General features: G+C 40.1%; 1 protein-coding gene across 1 annotated transcript in view; it reads left to right on the forward strand.

Moving 5' to 3' along the window:
- ANKRD34B (ankyrin repeat domain 34B) overlaps positions 1–23756 on the forward strand; it is a 40715-nt gene that overhangs the window by 7141 nt on the left and 9818 nt on the right. The window contains 2 exon segments of the mRNA XM_078153149.1: positions 6519–6682; positions 23000–23122. Of these exon segments, the coding sequence (XP_078009275.1) occupies positions 23106–23122 (17 nt within the window). The 5' untranslated portion in view covers positions 6519–6682; positions 23000–23105.

The raw sequence follows: 23756 nt of genomic DNA on the forward strand, positions 1-23756 counted from the left end.
CTGAGGCTAGATTTGAATCAAGTCTTCCTGACTCTAGGCCCAGTGCTCTACTGGCTGCCCTACCTAGCTCCCTTAAGAGCACTGAAATTCTTTCAGTCACTCATGTTCACAACTTCAGATTCACACTTGATGCCTTCCTCTTGATCATACCCCATATTCAATTACTTGCTAAGTCTTATTGATTCCAACCCCATCACATCTCCCAAATCTCCGCTCCGCCCCCATCCCCCATTTCCTTATACCTGGACTATACTCCTCATCCTTTTGTCTCAGAAATCTTGTCTTGTTTCAAGGCTCAACTCAGAGGTCACTTGTTCTGTGAAGTTTTCCCTGATCCTCACTTCTTGGTATTTTTTTCTTATAACAAGGAACAATATTTTAATAAAACAAAAACACAAACATTTTATATATATACTCACCTGCCTTTCTTTGTTTTCCTGGTGCTTAGTGCAGGGCTGGCACCTACTAAGTGGTTAATCAGTAAGTGCTTGGGGTTTTTTTATTAATTAATTTATTTTGAATTATCAACCATCACTTCCATAAGCTTTTGAGTTTAAAATTTTTCTCCCCTTCCCTTCCCAAGGCAGTGCACAATCTGATATAGGCTATACGTTTACATTCCTATTAAACATATTTTCACGTTACTGATGTTGTAACTAAGAATTAGAAGCAATAGGAGGAACCACCAAAAAGAGGAAACAAAACACAACAAAAGAAAAAAAATAGCAAATACTATGCTTCAATTTGCGTTCAAACTCCGTAGTTCTTTCTTCGTATGTGGATAGCATTTTCCATCATTAGGCCTTTGGAGATGTCTTAGATCCTTGTATTGCTGAGAAGGGTTGAGTCTATCAATATTAGTCATCACACAACATGGCTGTTATTGTATACAACATGCTCCTAGTTCTGCTCACTTCACTCAGCATCAGACCATACAAGTCTTTCCAGGTTTTTCTGAAGTCAGCCTGTTCATCATTTCTTATAGCACAATAGTATTCCATTACATTCATATATCACAACTTGTTCAGCCATTCCCCAATTGATGGGCATCCTCTCAATTTCCAATTCTTTGCCACCACAAAAAGAGCTGCTATAAATATTTTTGTACATGTGGATCCTTTTCCCATTTGTATGATATCTCTGGGATACGGCCCTGGAAGTGCTATTGCTGGGTCAAAGGGTATGCAGATTTTTATAGCCCTTTGGGCATAGTTCCAAATTGCTCTCCAAAATGGTTGGATCATTTCACAACTCCACCAACAATGCAATAGTGTTCCAATTTTCCCTAGTCTTGTCCAACATTTATCATTTTCCTGTTTTGTCATGTTGGCCAATCTGATAGGTGTGATGTGGTACCTCAGAGTTGTTTTGATTTGCATTTCTCCAATTAATAGTGATTTAGAGCCCTCACTTCTTGTTTTAATGTGCTCTCTCTCCACCTCCTTCCCCCTTCCTCTCTCCTTCCACTCCTCTTCTCATTTTCTTTGTATTCTACTATTTTGTAAATATCTTGTCCAAGGAAACATAGGCTCCTTGAGGACAGGGATTGTTTCATGTTTGCCTTTGTAGACTCAGTTCAGTTCCTGGCACATAATGTGCTTAAATTGAGATCCTGGGGTCCAATAAAAGAAAGACTATAATAAGAGGAAGACTAGGTCTTAGGGAGATTTTTCTTCCTACTTTCAGGTCTGAGTATTTATTTATCTGCCAAGTAAATAACAGCAAGTTATTTAAATTGCATTCTTGAAGGTTTTCACAGCTGGGTGCCAATTTGGCAACTGCTCCGTGTTGGGATGTTGGACTATGACCAGTTGGCTAACAATCAGTCACAAACACTCTGACACTCCTTGTTCCTCCTGATATAGGAACCAGATTTTTCTTCCAATCTCATTCTCTGGCTTACTTACCTGAATGAATACTTTTTTTTTAGATATAACTGAACTCTCAGTTTTTTAAATAAAAGGTAGCTTATCTGGATACCTGATAATTACTATTTCATGATGATCAAGAAGGCATAGTATTTTTAAATCATAAGAAAAAATGTAGTTAAGGGATGTACTCTTTTCTTTTGTGGCAGTCACTTATATGAGAAATATTAATATTGTACATTATTTGTATATTAATTTTAAATACCAACAGACTACATATCATAACTCCATATAGGTTAATATTATAAAGTAAAAAATTTCAGGAAAAGCAAGTTATGGATTCAAGACATGGACATGAAAAGTGGTTGAAATGCTTAATGCCTAGATCTTATAGAGTATGGTAGCAGAATAGAGTGGAAAGAACTCTGGTTCAGGAATCAGAGGGTCCTAATTAAATTCTTGCCTGTAATGCTTACCATCTGTGTAACCTTGGGAAAATCCTGTAATATCCCTGGACCTGAGTTTCTTCATTTGTAAAATGAAGGGGTTGACCTAGATAGCCTATGAAGTCCCAGCTACAGTGTAGTCCTAAATATATATATTATATATATGCACATATAATATATATATATATAATATGTGGAAATGTATATATTATTAATATAAATATATAATATATATGTATGTGGTATAGTCCTAAGTCAGTCAATCAGTATTTATTAAACTCCTACTATATGCCAGTTGTTGTTCAGTCATTTTTCAATCATGTCCCACTCTTTGTGACCCCATTTTTCTTGGCAAAGATACTGCAGTGCTTTGCCATTTCCTTTTCCAGCTTTACAGATAAGGAAAATGAGGTAAACAGGGTTAAGTGACTTGCCCAGGGTCACACAGTTAGTAAGTGTCTGAGGCCAGCTTTGAACTCATCTTCATGAAGTCTTCCTGACTCCAGGCTCAGTACTGTATCCATTGCACCACCTAGCTGCCTTACTAGGTACTGTGCTAAACAGAAGGATACAAAAAAAGGCAAAAGACAATTCTTGCTCTCCTGGAGCTCCCTGTCTAATGGGGGAGAGCAGTACAGCAGAAACATATGAGCTTAGACTTTGGAAAAAAAGGGACTTTTAAGATCCTCTAGTTCAGTCCTCTTATTTTATTATAAAATTTTAAATGATTTTATTAATATCTTTTGTTTTTACATCAATAATTTCAAAATATATCCCCTATTCTCTACCTAATCAGGACTGTACCCTTTCCTCTCTACTATCTTCTCCGTAAGGGGAAGGAAACAAGCATTTATTAAGCACCTACTATGTGTCCAGCATTGTACTAAGCACTTTAGAATATTACCTCATTTGATCTTCACAACAACTCTGACAGGTAGGTGCTTATTATCCCCACTTTACAGTTGAGAGAACTGAGACAGATGGAGATTAAATGACTCCCCCAGGTCACACAGCTAGTAAGTATCTGAACCTAGGACTTATCATGTTATCATGTGGGTACTCCTTGCTCTGATGTATATCACAGTCTTTATAACCTGCTGTGCCCAAAGTAGTTCATGACCTGGTGGCAGTCCTTCTCATGGTGAGACTCCAGGCTGGTCTTTGGACACTTGTGCCGTTCATCAACTGGCCTGTCTTGACAGCCTTTCCAGCTTGTGCTGGACTGGCAGAGCCTTTGAGAGCCCTGGGTCACCTCCAGGACAGGACAGAACCTTACGGTTCTAATGAATGCATTAATTAATATATAGATGAAGACAAGGAGGTCAGCAATTGGAGGGGAGGAGGGAGAGCATTCCAAGCATGGGAGACAGCCAGAGAAAATGTCCAGACTTGAGAGATGGAGCTTCTCATTCCTGGAACAGCCAGGAGGCCAGTGTCATTAGATCAAAGAGTACATAGCAGGGAGTAAGGTGTAAGAAGACTGGAAAGGTAGGAAGGAACTAGGTTACAAAGAGCTTCGAATGCTAAACAGAGCATTTTAAATTTGCTCATGGAGGCAATAGGAAACCACTGGAGTTTTGGGGGTTTTTTTAGGCAATTGGGGTTAAGTGACTTGCCCAGGGTCACACAGCGAGTGAGTAAGTGTCAAGTGTTTGGTCTGAGGCCGTATTTGAACTCAGGTCCTCCTGACTCTAGGGCCAGTGCTCTATCCACTGCACCACCACCACTGGAGTTTATTGAGTAGGAGTGGGGGTGACATGATCAGACCTGTGTTTTAAGAGAATCACTTTATTTGGAGTAGGGAAAGACACAAGGCAGGCTATTGCAATAAGCAAGGCTTGAGGTGATAAGGGCCTGTACTAGAGGGGTGGCATGTCAGAGGACAGAAGGGGGTGTATTCCATAGAGATTGCAAAGGGGCAATTGACAGGCCTTAGCAATAGCTTGGTTGTGGATGGGGGCTGGGGGAGGAGACATAGTGAGGAATCCAGGATGATGCCAGGTTGTGAGCTTGAGGGACTGGAAGGATGGTGTTGCCCTTTACAGATATAGTCGAAGCAGGAAGGGGAAGAAGGGCTTGAGGGGAAAGATAATGAGTTCTGTTTTGGACATATTGAGCTTTTTAAGGTGTCAGGGCAGCTAGGTGACACACTAGATAGAGCACTGGCCTGAAGTCAGGAGGACCTAAGTTCAAATCCGGCCTCAGACACATGATACTCACTAGCTGTGTGACCCTGGGCAAGTCACTTAATCCTGATTGCGTCAAAAAAATAAATAAAAATAAATAAATTTAAAATGTCCAGTTTACTGGACCTCAAAGTTTCAAGATACCTGAAAGGCAATTGGAGATTAGAGGTCAGCAGAGAGATTGGGGCAGGAAAGGTAGATTTGAGATGCTAATGAAATGTGAATTAAATCCACTGGAGTTGATGAGATCACCAAGTGAAGTAGTATAAGGGGAAAAGAGTGGAGAGCTCAAGACCCTGAGGGACACCTACAGTTAGAAGGCACGATCTGGATGAGTATCCAACAAAGGAGACAGAGAAAAAGATGTCAGGCAGGAGGAAAACCAAGAGAGAGTGTTGTCCTGAAATCCTAGAGAAAAGAGAATAGCAAAGAGGAGAGAATGATCAACAGTGTCAAAGGCTGCAGAGAGGTCAAGGAGAATGAAGACTGCGAAAAGGCCATTGGATTTTCAACTAAGGGATCTTTAGTAACTTTGAAGAGGGCAGCTTTGGTGGAATGATGACACTGCAAGCCAAACTGGAAGAGGTTGAGAAGAGAGTGAGAGGAGAGAAAGCGGAGGCACCTGCTGTAGACAGCCTTTTTGAGAAGTTTAGCTACAAAAGGCAGAAGGGATATAGGAGGATAGCTAGCAGTAGAAAAAAGGATCAAGTAAGGGGTTTTTTTTGAGACAAGGGAGACATGTGAATGTTTGTAGACAGTAAGAAATGAGGCAATAGACAGAGAAAAATTGAAAATAAGTGAAAGAGGTGCAGTTAAATGGTGCAATGGATAGAGCACTGGTCCTGGAGTCAGTTCAAATCTGGTCTCAGACACTTGACACTTACTAGCTGTGTGGCCCTGGGCAAGTCACTTAACCCCATTGCCTAGCCAAGAAAAAAAAGATTATTCTGAGAAGGGATCCGTGGGTTCCACGAGGCTGCCAGAGGGGTCCATGGCACACCAAAGTTTAAGAATCTCTGTGTAGGCAAGCTGATTGATTATGTGTCAGGCTCTGTGCTGGGTGCTGGGGATAAAAAGACAAAAGTGAGCTATTCCTGCCTTCACCAAACTTATGTTGTACTAAGAGGAGACATGTTCCCATATAAGTAAATATACACTTTTTCAACTTGAATTTTCTTTTGTGGTTAACAATTCAGGGCAGGTCCCATCTGCCAAATTACAGACAACTTGGTGTTGTATTGCAGTGAGGCAGATGTATTCATTTGTACTGTAGTATACAGGGTTGGCACATTGAACTCCATTGTATAGGAGATATTCATAAGTCTGGTATCACAAATGGTTTGAAAAAATGGCCCTTTAGGACCAGCCCTAGATGCCCCCATACAATACCTCAGGAAGGGATATTTTTGAATTGATTGCACCAAGAACAAGTAAATTACAGGCTGTTTTTAAGAAGTCTTTTAAAAGACTGAATTTACCTCTTTGAAAAGTAAATAACCTTAAACTGAAAAGCCAGCATTTTAAATGGGCAGATGGATGGAGCCGAACAAAAGACTCCATCAGCAGGAGAAAAGGGTTGAGGTGCAGAGCCTCAGTCCTGGAGTCAGGGAGATTATTCCAGCAGCAAAGTGCAGATTAAAACACATTTTGCTTTAGGAGAAAAGAGGCCCTGAGACCCCAGAGGCCCAAACCCTTGTTCATGAGTGCAGGTGTTAGACAGCCTCAATCAAAGAAAGAAGAGAGACAACTGTTCTTATGCATCTTTAATGGGTTTAGAATTTCTTTTTCAAATGGCCTTTCTTTAAGTGGGCAATTTAACAGGTGTTGGAAATCACGCCTGGACAATAGAGCAAACTGTTTTGATGCTAGTTGCTTATGTTATCTAAACTTCAGGAGAACCAAGAAGGGCTCCTTGGACAGGTGGTCTTCTTCTATGGGATTTGCTTTTATTTGTGCTCTGCTTTTAATTCTCTCCTTGGAAAGATCCCTGATTGCATTGATCTGGATTCTCCCTCTAGGAACACAGATCACCACTGACATGTGGCCTAACATATCCATCAGCCTCCAAGTGTTGAACCTTCTGGCACTGTACTAGGCTGCCAGTCAGATTACATTCCCACTACAGATCAGAAATTGGTGGCCAGGACTGCACTGGTGCTATGCTCTGCTATCTACAGTAAAAGTAAGTCATGTAATTCTAAGAGTGCGTGAATGTGAACTGATGAGCTGAAACGGGAGCAAGTGAGCTGAAAGACACGTACAGGCAAAAGATGCAGCCTTATCAGGTGGCGGGCGGGCTTCTTTGGGGAAGCATCACCTAGAAAATTCTAAATGCTTATTACTGTTGTTTTGCCCAGCTTCAAAAACGGGAGACTGAGACACAGAGATTCAGAGGGAGACGGGGAGACAGAGACAGAGAGACAGGAAAGGAGAGAGAAGAAAGGGAGGGAAGAGAGAGAGAAAGGGGAGAGAGACAAAGACAGAGAGATAGCTATGGAGAGAGACTATGAGAGACAGAGACAGATAAGAAGGGAGGGAGAGAGAAAGAGAGAGAAGGGGTGAGGAAGAAAGAGACAGAGACTGAGACAGAGAGACAGACTCAGAGAGACACAGAGATTCAGAGGGAGATGGGGAGGCAGAGACAAAGAGGAAGGAGAGAGAGGAAAGGGAGGGAAGAGAGAGAGAAGGGGAGAGAGAGACAGGGACAAAGAGACAGCTATAGAGAGAGACAGAGAGACTATGAGAGACAGAGACAGATAAGGGACGGAGAGAGACAGAGACAGAGAGAGAGGGAGAGAGACTGAGACAGATAGAGAATGAGAGTTAGAACAGATAAGAAGTGAGGGAGGAAGGGAGAGAGAAGAGAAGAAAGAGAACACAGACAGTATTTTGTGTCACAATTCTGATTTAGCTGAAATATAATTAATATCAGCTTTAAAGGTTTATTTGCACATTGTTAATAAACTAGAGCATTGGAAATTGCACATGGCTAATCTTATAAAGTTTGTCCAACGCATTTTGGGGAGATAAAAGGACAAGGGGCTGGTCAGGAAATGTTATTAGTAGAATGATGAATATAGAGGACTTTCAAACTAAATCCAACTAGTATAGCTATGGAATTGATATCCTATGTTCAAAAGTGATGTTAGTCGTTCATGTAATTCAAATAGCTATATTAAAGCACCACGTATTTATGAAACTGAGAAAGAGAGACAGAGACAGAAACAGAGAGACAGAGAGAAGAAGGATAGGGTAGACAGGGACAGATGGGCTGACAAAAACAGACAGAGGCAGGACAGAGTGGAGGGGCCAGTGGGACAATGTTGGTATTGGTGTGTCTGACAGAGAGCCAACCTCAAAGCTGGTAAGACAAGTTCAAGCCCTCCCTCTGGAGAAGGACCAACTGGCTGGGGGATTCTGGCCAATTCACTTAACCTCTAAGTGTTCTAGGCAATTCTATAAACCTTTAACTTGCTGAGAGGATATTGATCAATAAGCATAGAGGCAGTTACCTCATTTGGGAGTTACCTGTACCAGTGAAATCCCAGGTCCAGGGCCCTTTCCTCTCTCCTCAATAACAACCAAAAAAAGCAAATATAATGGGAGGGGGATTCCTAAAGCTAACAATCTGGAGTTTAACAGCCTTGCATTGGGGAAAGGAAGCATGGTGGAAAAGGTATTGAACTTCTGGAGTCAGAGTCACTGTCTCCTCATATTTAAAATAAAGGTGTAGATGTCTGTAAGGCAACTTTCAGCTCTAAATCCTATGGTCTTTGCTCTGGATCCTGGAGCTACCATTTACTATATTTGTGACCTTGGGCATTTCAAACTTCACCCCTTTCAGTGTCCTAATTTGCAGAAGGAAGTAGTTTGAGCTAGATAATGTCTAAGGAAGATCCCTTCCAGATCTAAAGCTGTGCTTCTATCAATACATTAGCTTTTATGACCATGATATCATTCTACTTTTCTTTAAATAATAGGAACTGATTTTTTTTTTAGCTGTGTCTTCCCCCATCCTGTACTCATGAATGTGGCCATTTGAACCTAAGTGCCAGACATTCATACAGTGGTTTAAGGCTGGTTGTAAAGTATCTTATACACATTTTCTCATTTGACCCTCTTCATTGCCCAACTGTGCCCTATCCTGGTTAGATCACACTTGGAGTATTATGTTCAGTTCTATACACTACATTTTTAAAGGGACATGACAGCTCACTGACCTAAACTGAAATCTGGTCTCAGATGTTTATGACCTGTGTGGCTCAGTTTCTTCATCTGTAAAATGGGTATAATATTAGCACCTACCTCCAAGGATTGTTGTGAAGATAAAATGAGATAATATCTGTAGAATGCTAGCACAGAGCCTGTAGGTGCTTAATAGAAGCTTTTTTAAAATTTCAGTCTTAAAAGAAGACAAACAGGAGGTGACCAGAATGCTGAGATAACTTTAAAAACCATGCTACACAAAGACAGGTTTAAAAAATATGGATGTCTGAGGGACAGCTAGGTGGTGCAGTGGATAGAGCACTGGCCCTGAAGTCAGGATGACCTGAGTTCAAATCCAACCTCAGACCAAACACTTGACATTTACTAGCTGTGTGACCCTGGGCAAGTCACTTAACCCCAACTGCCTAAAATAAATAAATAAACAAGCAAAAGAATGAATGAATAGATAAATAAAAAATATGGATGTTTGAACTGAGATGAAAAGATATCATGGGAACATGGTTGCAGTCTTTGTGTACTGGAAGAGTTATATGAGAGAGCCTGGGCATGTTCTGCTTGACCTTGAAGGACAGAGCTAGGATTCATGGATAGACATTACAGAAACAGATTTTCGGTTCAACCTGGGGGAAAATGTTTTATCCAGAATTTGAATGGGCTGTCTCAATATGTAAAGAATTCTCTATCACTGGAGGTATTATTCTGTTGTTGTTATTTTTTTGTTGTTTTGGAGGTATTATTCAAGAGGAGACTGGATGTCCACTTGTCAGGCAGGATCTATGATTTGAGTGAAGACGAACTAGGGAAGGAAAAGGAAGAAGTATCTACAGAGCACCCACTTTATGCCAGACACTGAGCTAATCACTTTTGGAATATTATCTAATTTAGTCCTCACAAAAATTCTGTGGGGTATGTGCTCTTATTATCTCCATTTTATAGTTGAGGAAACTGAGGCAAACAGAGGTTAAATGACTTGCCCAGGGTCACAGAGTTAGCAAGTGCTTGAGGCTGGACTGAACTTAGGTCTTCCTCACTTGGACCCCAGCAGTCTATCCATTGTGCCATCATCTACCTCTAACTAGATGACCTTGAGTTCCTACTACCATTGGCGTTCCGAATTTCTGTAATAGCACAACTTTAGAGTGAGCACAACACAAGTAACTTAGGTTTTCATAAATGCTACGATAACAGCCTTCCCATAGCAGGTGGAGGGACCATGGACAGCAACTTAGACTCAGAGACAGTAACACTGCTTGCTTTATAAAAATATTGAAATAATGCCAGAAAAATCTTACCTCAAGTCTTACAGATTTCTGAACCCCAACTTAGTGCTCTTCCCACTACTCAATGGTGCCTCCCACATGTAAATGTTATTATTAGTGAATAAAAAGCAGAGGTGTGCTGGTAAATATTTAACTGGCTCTCTGAAAAACAATATACATGGCAAATTTAAGTTTAATCTGCATTATTAAATTTCCCCCATCACTTTCTTAAGTCTAGACAACCAGCAAAACAATAAATCAAGCTCTAATTTGTAGTATTTCCTGATTCCTGAGGACACAAGTCTTCTGATTCTGTAGTATTTTTTTTTTATTCATGTGACTATGGCCAAGGGCTGCATGCACTGGGGATAAAAAATTTTTTTAAAAATAAGCTTTTTATTAAGAGCTTACCATGTGCCATTCACCCAGCTAGGCATTGGGATATAAAAGAGAGGTGGTCTCTGCCCCTTTCTCCTAAGGCAAGAATTCTTATCCTGGGGTCCATGAACTTTAAAAATTTTTTGATAATTGTATTTTAATATAATTAGTTTCCTTTAAAATCTTATGGGTTTTACTTTATGCATTTAAAAACATGATCATGGTGGGGTAGCTAGGTGGCACAGTGGATAGAGCATCAGCCCTGAAGTCAGGAGGACCTGAATTCAAATCCAGCCTCAGATCAAACACTTGACCCTTACTAGCTGTGTGACCCTGGGCAAGTCACTTAACCACAACTGCCAAAAAAAGGAAAAAAAAACCATGATCATGAGAACAGGTCCATGGACTTCCCCCAGCTGTCGAAGGAGTCTGTGGCACAAAGTGAAGAATCCCTACCCTGAGAGGAATACAACATGTATCAGGGTGGTGGTCAAAGAAGGAGTTTTTATCTCAGCAGCCAGAGGGATTTTTAATGGAGCTACTGGGCAATAGATCATCAATCCGTTTATAATAGCAAAAGTGACATTGATTGGGTTATTGCTCCCCCAATAAGAGCAAAGAGGTACAAAGCCAGAGTGGGGGTAGGGCACATATGTGTCAGCAGGAAGCACAAGATACTTTAGCTGCCTGAGCTGTGGTGGGCTAGATAGGATGAACAATAGTCTAGAACCAGTACATTATGTTGCTTCTGCTATTATTGCTTATGCTGGTTCGGATTCAGATCTACATGGCAGATTTGAAAGAGAGCAAGCCTTGTTATGAGGAAGACCTGGGTTCAAATTCTACCGCTGACACACACGTCAGCCATGTGACCCCAGGGAAAATCACAAAGCTGGGCAATGTGGTGCACACCTATGTTCCCTGCTACTGGTGGGGCTGAGGCCGATGGATAGCTTGAGTCTGGGAGTTCTGAGCTGAAGTAGGGCTAAAGATGATTGGATGTTCACACAAATTCTGGTATGAATATATGACTCCCTGAGAGTATCGAGCCCCCAAGATGACTAAAGAGTGGTAAACTAACCTAGGTTAGAAATGAAGCAAATCAAACTTCTATATCAGTCAGCAAGTAGTGAAATTGGTCATACATACATACATACATATGTGTATATACACACACACACACACACACACACACACACATATATATTACTTAAAACTTGGATTACAGATGTTCTCATATAGCCGAATAAACTTTTATCCAGAGATTATCTGTCCTATTTAATCTAATCCAACAAGCACTTACACATCAAACATATCTATTACCCTCTTTTGTATCAATAGGTGTTCTCCTGTGACAGGTTTCAGTATACGGTTAAATCACTTAAATTGAGTCTCATTATTTTTAATCACTGTATCAATATATGTAAACCTAAATACCCAAATCAATTAATTAATCAACAAGCATTTATTAAGTGGTGACTGTGTCAGACCATGTGCAAGTCACTGGGGATACAAAGATAAAGCAGTCTCTACCCTCAAGGAGCTCATAGTCTAGCCACAGGAGACAACATGTACGTGTAAAAAAATATATACAGGTGATTGGGGAAGCAAAGGAGGAGGATCAAGGAAGGCTTCTAGTAGAAGATGTATTTAAAGTGAGCCTTGAGGGGCAGCTAGGCGGCGCAGTGGATAGAGAACCGGCCCTGGACTCAGGAGGACCTGAGTCCGGCCTCAGACACATAACACTTATTAGCTGTGTGACCACGGGTAAGTCACTTAATCCCCATTGCCTAGCCAAAAAAGAAAAAAGAAAAAGTGAGCCTTGAAGACAACTAGGATTCTGAAAAAGAGAAATGAAGAGGAAATCAGTGCAGAGACAGGAGGGTGGGAAATACAGTGCTGGGTATTAGGAGGATGGTGTTTTTGTTTCCAGACTGCTTTTATTTTCATTGCTCTCATTTAATTCCCCCAAGAATAGTATGAAGCAGGCAGGGTAGATTGGACAGCGAGCTGGAGCAGTGGATAGAATGCCTCACCCAGAATCAAGAAGATTCTTCTTCCTGAGTTCGAATCTGGCCTCAGACACTTACTGGCTCTGTGGCCCTGGGCAAGTCGCTTAACCCTGTTTGCCTCAGTTTCCTCATCTTTAAAATGAGCTATCATCTATCTTTCTATGCATCTCTCTCTAGATAGAAGGAAACAGCAAACCACTCCAATATTTCTGCCAAGAAAACCCCCAAACGGGGTCACGAAGAGTTGGACATACCTGAACAACAACAAGCAGGGGAGATACTGTTATCCCCATTTTACAGATGAGGGATCTGAGAATCCAGGCAATTAAGGGACTTGCCCAAGGTCCCACAACTAGTAAAAAAAGGGAGCAAACACTTGAACCCAGTCTTCAGACTCCAAGCCCACCATTTCTTGTAATCATTTTTATATCTGTTACAAATATATTTGTGTCAAATCATTGATATGTATATGCACAGTACATGCACAATTTGTTCCAGAATCATCTCTATTTCTTGTGTATCCTATTGGAAGAGCCTTAGGGTCCTCCAGGGTGAAGACATTTAGAAAGGCTTGTTAACTTTCAAGAATGATGCTGAAACATTTCATAAAATATCACCAGCTGGCCTAAAGGAGTTAATAAGCCTCCCTAGGAAGGAAACTCATTACAAGAGACTGACTCAGGTATGAGCTACACCATTTGCAGAGGCCAGCATAAAGTGAGTGCCAAGTGTGCCAGCAGATGCCAGCACACCCTGGCATGAGCATGGCCCTTGATCCTTGGGGGAATGGGAGGCAGGGCAGATCTCCAAGGATCACTGGCAGGGCTCCCCTGGGCATGTGCTGGCACATCCAGTCCATGCTCTCTGCTCCCCTGAGATGATAACAAGATAAAATAACTTTTCTCTTTACCCAACTCAGGCTATTTAAGGTTTTAAGATCTCAAATTGCTGTAGCCGTGCTGGAAATGAATATACAAATATTTCTCATTTTCTTGGTCACTGCTTTGTGAATTTCCACAAAGGTTAAATTTCCATAATGAGGGAAATTTTTATTTGTCATGGTTTGATTGTTTTAGAGAGGTTATGAATAGTGAACTGATATAATAGAGTGCAGGCTACCTAGGGGAGCTGTGCGCAAAGTTCAGAGATTGACTAGAGCTCAGGTGGGTAAACAAATCACAGAAATGTCTCCAAGTGGCATTTACTTTAGCTCATTTGTCATTTGCCTTTTGAATTTGGTGTCTGGAGTAGAGTGTGTTATTGTTTCTATTCCATCTAATCAGGACCATAATCCCACTATGGCTCTTCAAGAATCACCCACCATCCCCCAAAGACCTCCCCCCAATACATCTAGTTATTTACAGTTTTATATGTTTTCCATAACTATTCCTTTTGTTGTTGGTATTCAGTCATGTCTGACTCTCCATGACCCCATTTGGGGTTTTCTTGGCAAAGGTACTGGAATGATTTGCCATTTCCTTCTCTAGCTCTTTTTGCTGATGAGGAACTCAGGCAAACAATGTTAAGTGACTTGCCCAGGGTCACACAGCTAGTAAGTGTCTGAGGCTGGATTTGAACTCAGATCTTCCTTATTCCAGGATCCACACTCTAGCCACTACTGCTAGCCAGCTCAGTCCAGCTGTCTCATTAACCATTCCTGGGGCCCTATTACTATAAAATTCTTTCGGATGACCCTGAATGTAACCTTTTCAGGAGGGAACCTGTGATTTCATTAGTGTAGGAAGCTCTCAGCAAAGAACTTCCTCAACTAATGTCACCATCCCACTGCTTGGCAACTTCTAATCTTAGACAGTTTGCCTAGAGTGCTGAGATCAAGTGATTTGCACAAGATCACACAGTGGCAAAGTGGGATTTGAACCCAGTTCTTCCTGACTAAATGGTGAAATTTAATAGAGATAAATCTCAAACCCTAGTTGTCTATAATATACTCAGAAAAATATCAATGAACCCTGTTCTCCAGCCCATTGGCTAGAGATCAAGTTCACATAGATAAAGCATCTCATAGAGTGATGGAAAGAGAGGGCCTTCTCTCAACAGTCAATGTTAGACTAGTTTGTTATATCAGCCTGTTCTGCTCTCGTATTTCCTAATTGTATATGTACCTCATGGGACAGCTAGGTGGTGTAGTGGATAGAGTCTTGGGCCTGGAGTCAGGAAGACCTGAGTTTAAAGCTGGCCTCAAACACTTACTAGTTGTGTGTGACCCGGTGCAAGTCACTTAACCCTGTTTTCCTCAGCTTCCTCATTTGTAAAATATGTGGAGAAAGAAATGGCAAACCACCCCAATATCTTTGCCAAGAAAATCCCAAATAGGGTCAGATATGACTGAAACCACCAGACATCACATAGCTCTGGCTCAGGGCAAAATGAAGGTAGAAATGGTCATGTACATGATTACACGTTTTCATAGAATATAAGCTCCTTGAGTATAGGTACTTTTTAAAATTTTTTTTATTTGAATCCCCAGTGTAGTACAGAGCTTTACACTTAGTGGGTTGTTAATAACTGCTTTGAATTGAATTCTTGGGAATCCAAAGACCTGAGTTTGAGCCCTAGGTCTAACACCTACTAGCTTTATCACCATAGTACCTTCTTTGAGTCTCAGGGTTCTGTGGAAAGTGCTATCTAAATCACAAGACACTACATAAATACAAGCTATTATTATTTTTGTCATTCAGCCAATTTTTAGTCATGTCCAACTTTTTGTGAAAACAACATTTGGAGTTTTCTTGGCAGAGATACTGGAGTGGTTTGCTATTGCCCAGGGTCACACAGTTAAGTAAGTATCTGAGGCCAGATTCAAACTCAGGAAGAGAAGTCTTCCTGACCCTAGGCCCAGCTCTTTATCCACTGCTTTACCTTGCTGCATCTTTTATTATTATATCTGTATCTTTCATTTGAGCATGGGCCACTTGCAGACTAGAGAAATGTTGAAGCTAATCTTCAATGGCCGTAAGAACTTGGACACTTACTTCTTGTATGACCTTGGACTTTCTCCTTTTGGGGCTACAGTTTAACTTTGTAAACTTTTACATAGAGATTGATAGATCAGTCTAATTCTACAATTTCACTGGTGGTGGGCACTACCAGTGAGAAAATGCCCTCCAATGCAGATCAATAATTTTTCTGCAGCCTACAGTCTCAGAGAGTTGCTGGGGGCACCAATATGTAACTTGCCCAGGGTCCCCTGGCCTGTGTATATCAGGAGCAGGATTTGAACCTAGGTCTTTCTGACTCTGAGACTGGCTCTCTAACCACTATTCCATGCTGCCTCTCATAAAACAATAACAGCAACAAATAATTACAACCAACATTCACCTAGGGCTTCAAAGTTTGCAAAGTATTGTGCATATATTCTTTCACATGAGCCTCATGACAAGCCTTTGAGGTAAGTACTACAGGTCTTAGTGCTGCAATAAAAGGGACAAACTCAGGCTGAGAGAGACTGAATGACTTGCTCATTGTCACACACCTAGGAAATAGAAGAGGCAGAATTCAAACCCAATTCCTCTTCACCCTTCAATCTTGCATTTCAGTTGTAAATCCTGTTGGAGAAAAGCTGAGAAAGAAGTAGAAATGGCTTTCTGAGATTGTAAATAAATACCTAAGAATAGAGAAAAAGATGAAGCATGCCAGTTCTTTATTTCCAGTGACATAAAACTGGGAAATATGGAAAGAGTAAAATTCACACCATTTAGGCAATAAAATCCCTCACTAGATCTTGATTTTCATTGATATAAACATTTCCCTCCCTTGCTTCTCATCTCAATCATAAAACACAGAGCTAGAGCTGTAAGAGACATTAGAGACCTCTCTCCTCCCATTTTACAAGTAAGTAAACTGAGGTCCAATAAGTTTAAGTGACTTGTCTGGGATCTAGGAGAGGCAAGATCCATGCATGTCTCTCATCTTCTGTGATTCTTGTCTGTGTTATCCCTTGAGATCTTCCTTCTCAGTCTTTTTTTTGTTTTTGCTTTTTGGTGAGGCAATCAGGGTTAAGTGACTTGCCCAGGGTCACACAGCTAGTAAGTGTCAAGTGTCTGAGGCCACATTTGAACTCAGGTCCTTCTCACTCCAAGGCCAGAGCTCTATTCACTGCTCCACCTAGCTGCCCCCTCCCCTTTTTTCAAAAACTTTTCATAGGGACCAGTGCAGGCCTCAGGCTGCCCATCTGTAACCTCTTGCTCTTGCTACATAACTGGCCCACTTCCCTTTCCAATATTCTGATAGTTCATTGTGATCCATTTGGATCACTTTAAAATATATTATCTGTTGCTTCCAGGCTAAATTTTGTTCATCTTCTTATCATCACATTTAGCCATACCAAACATTTCAGATTTTAAAAAGAGAAGCATTAGTATATTGGGGTAAAAACTTGTCCCCAGGGCTCACCACAATGGAGCAGGTGGAGTTGGGATGCAGTTCCATTCTTATGCCCCAGAAGCTTAGAGCATTGCTTTTCCCATCTGCAGGTGAAACCAGGAAAGGTGGGTCATTGGCAGGCTGTCAAAAGTCCACATTTCATAACACTACCTTTGTCAGAGAAAATTTAAGTTAAGGTCACTCAGGGACACAGTGTGCTTCTGTCCAAAGCATGTGCTTACCCAGGACAAGTGAGCTTTTACAGGAGAAGTGCTCCAAAGCAGTTCATTTTAAAAATAAGTGATGAGGATGGCGATATAAAAAAAAAGGTGATATGAGCAATAGGATAGATGAGACAAGACTGCCTGCCCAATTTCCATGTATTTTCTAATCTTATTTTGTTTTCATTTGAACAGTTTCAGTCTCAGTTCGATAGCTTGGTTACTGTCACTGAAGAGAAGTTATTTTCTATTCGAAAAAGAAAAAAATAAATGCATGTGCGCCCTGTTTTCAGAAAACCCAGAAGAGTATAGAAAAATCCGTGATTACAGAATAGTTGTTAGAAGGTGATATTCGATGTTACCAAATGGCTTTAGGAAAAATAGTGAGTCCTCCACAGAGTTGATGTAAGGATCAAATGAGACCATATTTGTAAAGCGCTTAGCAGCGTCTGGCACGTAGTAGGTGCTCTATAAATATTCCTTCCTCTGCCCTTCCATGCATTTAAATTTGTTTATGGGTCATTAAAATTACCCAGTTCAATTCAATAAATATTTATTAAGCACATACTGTGTGCAAGGCACTGTACTGGAGTTTTTCAATTACATACTCAATTCAGTGATCTGCTCTTTCTCTATTTTATTGATATAGGCATTTAGAAATATAAATTTTCCCCTGAATACTGCTTTTGCTGCATCCCATAAGTTCTGATATATTGTCTCATTATTATCATTCTCTTTAATACAATTATTTATTGTTTCTATTACATTCTTTAACCCACTCATTCTTTAAGATTAGATTATTTAGTCTCCAATTAATTTTTAATCTGTGCTTCCATGGTCCTTTATTAAATGTAATTTTTATTGAATTATGATCTGAAAAGGATACATTGATATTTCTGTTTTTCTGCATTTAACTATAAAGTTTTTATGGCCTAATATATAGTCAATGTTGGTAAAGGCGCCATGTACCAATGAGAAAGTGGTATGTTCCTTTGTAGCCCCATTCAATTCTCTCCAGATATCTATCATATCTAACTTATCTAGGATTCTATTTATCTCCTTGCTTCTTTCTCATTTATTTTTTGGTTAGATTTGTCTAGTCCCTGCCCTCATTATAGTTTTGCTATATATTTCCATCTGTAATTCATTTAGCTTTTCCTTTAAAAATTTGGATGCTATAGCATTTGATGCATCTATGTTTAGTACTGACATTTCTTCACTATCTAAGGTACCTTAATGTAGTTTCATAATGTAGTTTCCCTGTTTATCTCTTTTAATCAAATCTATTGCTCTCTTTTTTTTAAATTAACTGAAGCATAATAAATTCTACTCTAGCCCTTTATTTTTATTCTGTGTCTCTAATTTTTTAAACATGTTTCTTGTAAACAACATATTGTCAGGCTCTGGGTTTTGATCCATTCTGTTATTTGTTTCCATTTTATGGGTGAGTTCACCCCATTCACATTCGAAGTTACAATTACTAGTTATGTATTTCCTTCCATTCTATTTTTTCCTCACTGTTTATCCTTCTCTCTCTCCCTCCCTCTCTCTCTCTCTCTCTCCTCTCTCTCTCTCCTCTCTCTCTCTCTCTCTCTCACCCTATCCCTCCTCAGAAATCTAATTTACTTCCAACCACTGCCTTCCTAATTCACACACCCTTCTAAAAGTCCCTCCCTCATCCTATTCCTTTCCCTCCTATTTCTTAATCTTCGTACCCTTCTAAGATTTCCTCCCTTATCTTGTCTTCTTACTTTCCTATTTCTTTGTGAATTAAGAAAACTTTAAACCCTACTAAATGTACGTATTATTCCTTCTTTAACCAAGTTCTAATGAGAATAAGGTTCTTACACTACCCGCCCTCCACCATTTCCTAACAGTTCCTTCCTAACAGTTCTTTCACTCATGCCTCTTTTGTATGAGATGGTTTTCCCCCTTTTACTTCTCCCTATCTAATTTCATTTTTTAGAATCATCTCATCGTATTCAACTCAACCTCAAGCCTTCTATCTGTGTATATTCTTTCTAACTACCCTAGTAATGATAACACTCTTAATAGTTACAAATATCATTTTCCCATATAAGAAGTAAACTGTTTAATTTTATTAAAGCCCTTATAATTAGTCTTTCATGTTTACTTTTTTATGTTTCTCCTGTTCTTGTAAGTCAAATTTTCCATTCAGTTCTGTTCTTTTCTTCAAGAATACCTGAAAGTCCTTTAGTTCATTAAATATCTATTTTTTTCCCCTGCAGTACTACACTCAGCTTTGCTGGGTAAGTTGCTCTTGGTTGCAAACCCAACTTCTTTGCTCTTCAAAATATTTTATTCCAGACCCTTCAGTCTTTTTTTTTTTAATGAGGTAATCAGGGTTAAGTGACTTACCCAGGATCACACAGTTAGTAAGTGTATCTGAGGCTGGATTTGAACTCAGGTCCTCATGACTGTATAGGCAGTCCCTTAGCCACTGCACCACCTAGCTGCCCCTTTCAGTCTTTTACTGTAGAAGCTGCTAAATCTTGTGTTATCTTGCCTGTAGTTCCACAATATTTGAAATGTTCCTTCCTAATTGCTTATAATATTCCCTCCTTGACCTGAAAGTTTTGAAACTTAGATATAATGTTCCTGTGAGTTTTCATTTTGGGATCTCTTTCAGGTGGTGATCAGTGGATTGTTTTAATTTCTGTTTTACCCTCTAATTCTGGAACTTCAGGGCAATTTCTTTTTTTTTTTAGTAATTTCTTGAAGTATAGTGTCTACACTCTTTTTCTGAGCATAACTTTCCCGTAGTCCAACAATTCTTGTATTATTTCTCCTCAATGTGTTTTCCAGGTCAGTTGTTTTTCTAATGAGATGTGTCACATTATCTTCTATTTTTTTCTTTCTTTTGATTTTGTTGTATTATTTCGTGATATCTTAATGAAGTCGTTAGCTTCCCCTTGCCCAATTCTAAGTTTTAATGAGTTATTTTCTTTGCTAAGTTTTTGGGTCTTTTTCCCCCCAATTGGTTGACTTTCTTTTCATAATATTTTTTGCTTTTCTTGCATTACTCATTTCTTTCCCCAATTTTTCCTCAATATCTCTTATTTTATTTTTTAAAGCCTTTCTTAAGCTCTTCCAAGAACTCTTTTTGGGCTTGTAACCATTTTACATTTTTCTTTGAAGCTTTACAGGAAGCTGTTTTGTTTTCTTCTGAGTTTGAAACCTGAACTTCTCTATCACCATAGTAACTATATATGGCCAGGCTTTTTCTCTGTTTTTCACTCAATTTTTTTTAACAGACTATTTCTTGTCTGTTAACTTTATGTTAGAGTTGGGCTCTACTCCTGGGGTTTGGGGGATAATGTCTCAGGATTTAGGTTTTTTGTGCTAATCCTCTCTGTGGGCTGCTGACCTCTTGGTTCTTCCAGTGTTCTATAATTAAAGGCCAGGTGTGGTTACTGCTCCTCTGGATCATGCCTTGGTCTATAAGTGACCTCAGGTACTCCTCTCTGCCCCTGAGCCATGACCAGAGCCCCCAGCATCACTGCCACCACAAATGCTCCCACTCCCTGGTGCCCCTTAGGCAACTACAAGCATCAGCTAGCCCCTCTGCCCAGAACTGAAACCAGGGAGTCCATTTACCTGCCAGTGACCACAGCCAGCAAGGTCCAGCCCCTATGCACTACAATCATCAGCTTATGCTTGCCCCTCCTCACCCACAGTCACAGCCTAGGACTCCATGTGGTCAGTGTTTCTGGGCCCCATATCTAGTACCAGCAGAGGACCCCTACAACTTCCCCTGGTCAGTTGTCCAACTTCCATACCATCAATGGAGTGAAAGCTCCAGCAGATGAGGCTGCTGCCAATACAGCTGCCCCAGGGCTTGCTGTTTGTTGAATCAGCTGTATCTGTACTTCAATAAGGCTGGACCACCACCCTGGGAGGTCAGATCTTTCCTAAACTCCTCCCAGTTGTCTTAGGCTTTACCCCAACTTAATTTTTTCTACCACTTTAAAATTTACTTTGAGGCATTATTTTAAGTTATTTGTTTTGTTTTGCTTTTTTGGTGAGACATTTGGGGTTAAGTGAATTGCCCAGGATCACACAGCTAGTAAGTGTCATGTGCCTGAGACTGGATTTGAACTCACGTCCTCCTGACTCCAAGGCCAGAGCTCTATCCACTATGCCACCTAGCTGCCCCCCCCTTTTTAAAGTTATTTGTATGAGAATTTGGGAGAACCATGTAGTTTCCTGACTTATCCCACCATCTTCCCACAATTCCCTCCCTGATTCCTTTTGTATTTTCACAATGCCCACTTGTGAATATGATCTGTTATTACTGAAATTACAATGACTTCTTTTAAAATCCTAGTATATTATAATGTATTTTTGGGTGATTAAATTTTAATGGTGCTGCCACTTTGTCCTGCCAAAGAATTGGTGCTGCAAAGAGCGACAAAGAGCCCACACAGCCTATTATGAAGCCAGCGGAAAAGCTTTGAGATGGTGCGTTCCCAAACCATTACACCTCTCCAGTGGCCTGGTGAGCCAGTCTCTGTGGTTGAAGATAGGCAGCTGTGTTTTGGCATAAGAGTACTCCCTAGGTGTTAGATCAGATATATGAATGAATAATATTCCTAGCAAGCACTCATAAGCCCAGTTCCTTGTATTTTTTAAGTTTTACAGAACTGAAATTAGAAACCGAAGGAGGCTCAATAATTTGATGGAGATCTGATAATTTACTTTTTCTTTTTTTGGTACATGTGATTCTGTAGTATAAGATTCCTCCAAAGCTTTTACTTGCTGACACTTCACCTCCCTTCAAATTGCCTTTATACATAGATGGATAGATAGATAGGTAGATGTAGATGTATTTGTAATGTTCTCATTAAGGCAATGGGAGGGATGTAGCAGGGGGCGTGCTGGAGGCAGGTCTTATTTCCTCATGAGAGCTGAATATTAAATTTTCAGTGTGAGCATTTACACCTGAGAAATAAGCAAATGCTACAAGTCGGGGCTTGAGGTATTGTTTTGTTGTTTGTCTAGTCTTTAAAAAAGTCATTGGTAAAATGTTTATAATGCATATTAAACATAAATGTAAAAGTGTCAAGTAACATTTCCCCACCAGAGAGTCAATTGTTAAACATTCATGTTTCCCATTCCCTAGAAAATGTAGCAGTTTAGCAATAGCAGTCATAAAACCTGCAGCCAATCTCAATCCCCACACTGCAGGATAAAGCAACATTCACTGTTTGCTCCCTTGCAGTCCCTTCCCTACAGAAGAAATAAAAGATTTGACCTGCTAGGTGGCACAACGGATAGCGTGCTGAACCTGGGCTTAGGAACATCTGAGTTTGAATCGTGCCTCAGAGACTTGCTAACTTGTATTCTACTGGAAAAGTACCACTGGGAAGTTACTAACATGGGAAGGCTTCGTGGAGGATGTGTCTTTTGAGTTGGGCTTTAAAGAATCACAGGCAAGTCATTTAACCCCTCCTTAGCCTTGATTTTCTTATCTGTAAAATGGATATAATAATGGAATGTACTTCACAGGGTTGTTGTGAGGATCAAATGAAATAAAGCACCATAAAGCCATTATCATCATTACTGTCACACATCTCCCATCTCCCACTGTGGAATTTGTATTCTCCTGGAAAAGTACTACCAGAAAGTTACTAACTGGGGAGAACAAGGGGAGGTTTCATGGATGAAGTAGCTTTTGAGTTGGGTTTTAAAGGTTTCAATAAGTACTTAATTGACAGGGCTATTGAGAGGCTCAAATGAAACAATAAATGTACAACACTTCCCAAATTTAAAAGACTAATGCCTATTGTTACCATTTTGCTGTTTTTATTATTATTATTATTATTATTATTATTATTATTATTATTAGGCAAAGAAAACTAGGGAGGGGAGACTTTCCAGGCATCTGTGGGGTAAGGTCACATAATTCATTTACCTTGATAGCAAATTAATTTACATAGGAAACCAGTTTACTGCCCTACTCACAAGATGGTGGTCTTTTCTTGCTTTGTCATCCTAGGGTTTCAGTTACAGAGCACTTTCTAGCTGTACTGCATTCAGAGCCTTCAACTGGCATACATTTAATCACCATAGTTCAACGAACATCCAAGAGGAGGCCATTTTGTATGTCACTCGGTGGCAGGTATGTCAAGCTGAAAACAGCTTTTCAGAACATCACGCACACACACATACACATGTGCATGCCCTCACATGCATGAATGCACCTAATGAAGTTATTTCATTGAGATTTAAATCAGTAGGTATTTTATGGAAAGCCTGCTTTGTGCATCAATAGGGTAGTGTTGGTGCTGTGGAGGATGCAGAAGAAATAGATGACACCAATTACTGCCTTCAAGCAGTTTATGATCTAGAAACAATAGGAATAAGTGCTCTGGAAAATATTGTAAAAATAAATGACAATTGTCATAACATATATAGCTTCCCATTAAAGTTGTGAATTAATTTTGTTACATTATCACATTCTTAGATTAATTTGGTGCTAAATTGATTTTTTTCTGGATCATTTAACACTTTTCTAAAGCAAAATGAATTCATATATGTGCATTTGTGTGTGTGTGTTGCTGCAGTAGAAAATATTTTTCATAGTCTGTGGAATCCCATTGTGCTATTAGAATGAACACTAGCCTGAGAATCAAGAAACTTGGGTTCTAGTTCCAGCCTGGGCAGTGAATGGCCAGGGGCAAGTCTAATCCCTCGGTCCTCTTAGCTACAAAATGAGATTGGACTAGATGAGGCTGCACAATCTGCAGCCTGCA

The sequence above is a fragment of the Phascolarctos cinereus genome, unplaced genomic scaffold (assembly GCF_003287225.1).
Source record: "Phascolarctos cinereus isolate Bilbo 61053 unplaced genomic scaffold, phaCin_HiC Scaffold_4;HRSCAF=312, whole genome shotgun sequence".
Lineage (NCBI taxonomy): Eukaryota > Metazoa > Chordata > Mammalia > Diprotodontia > Phascolarctidae > Phascolarctos > Phascolarctos cinereus.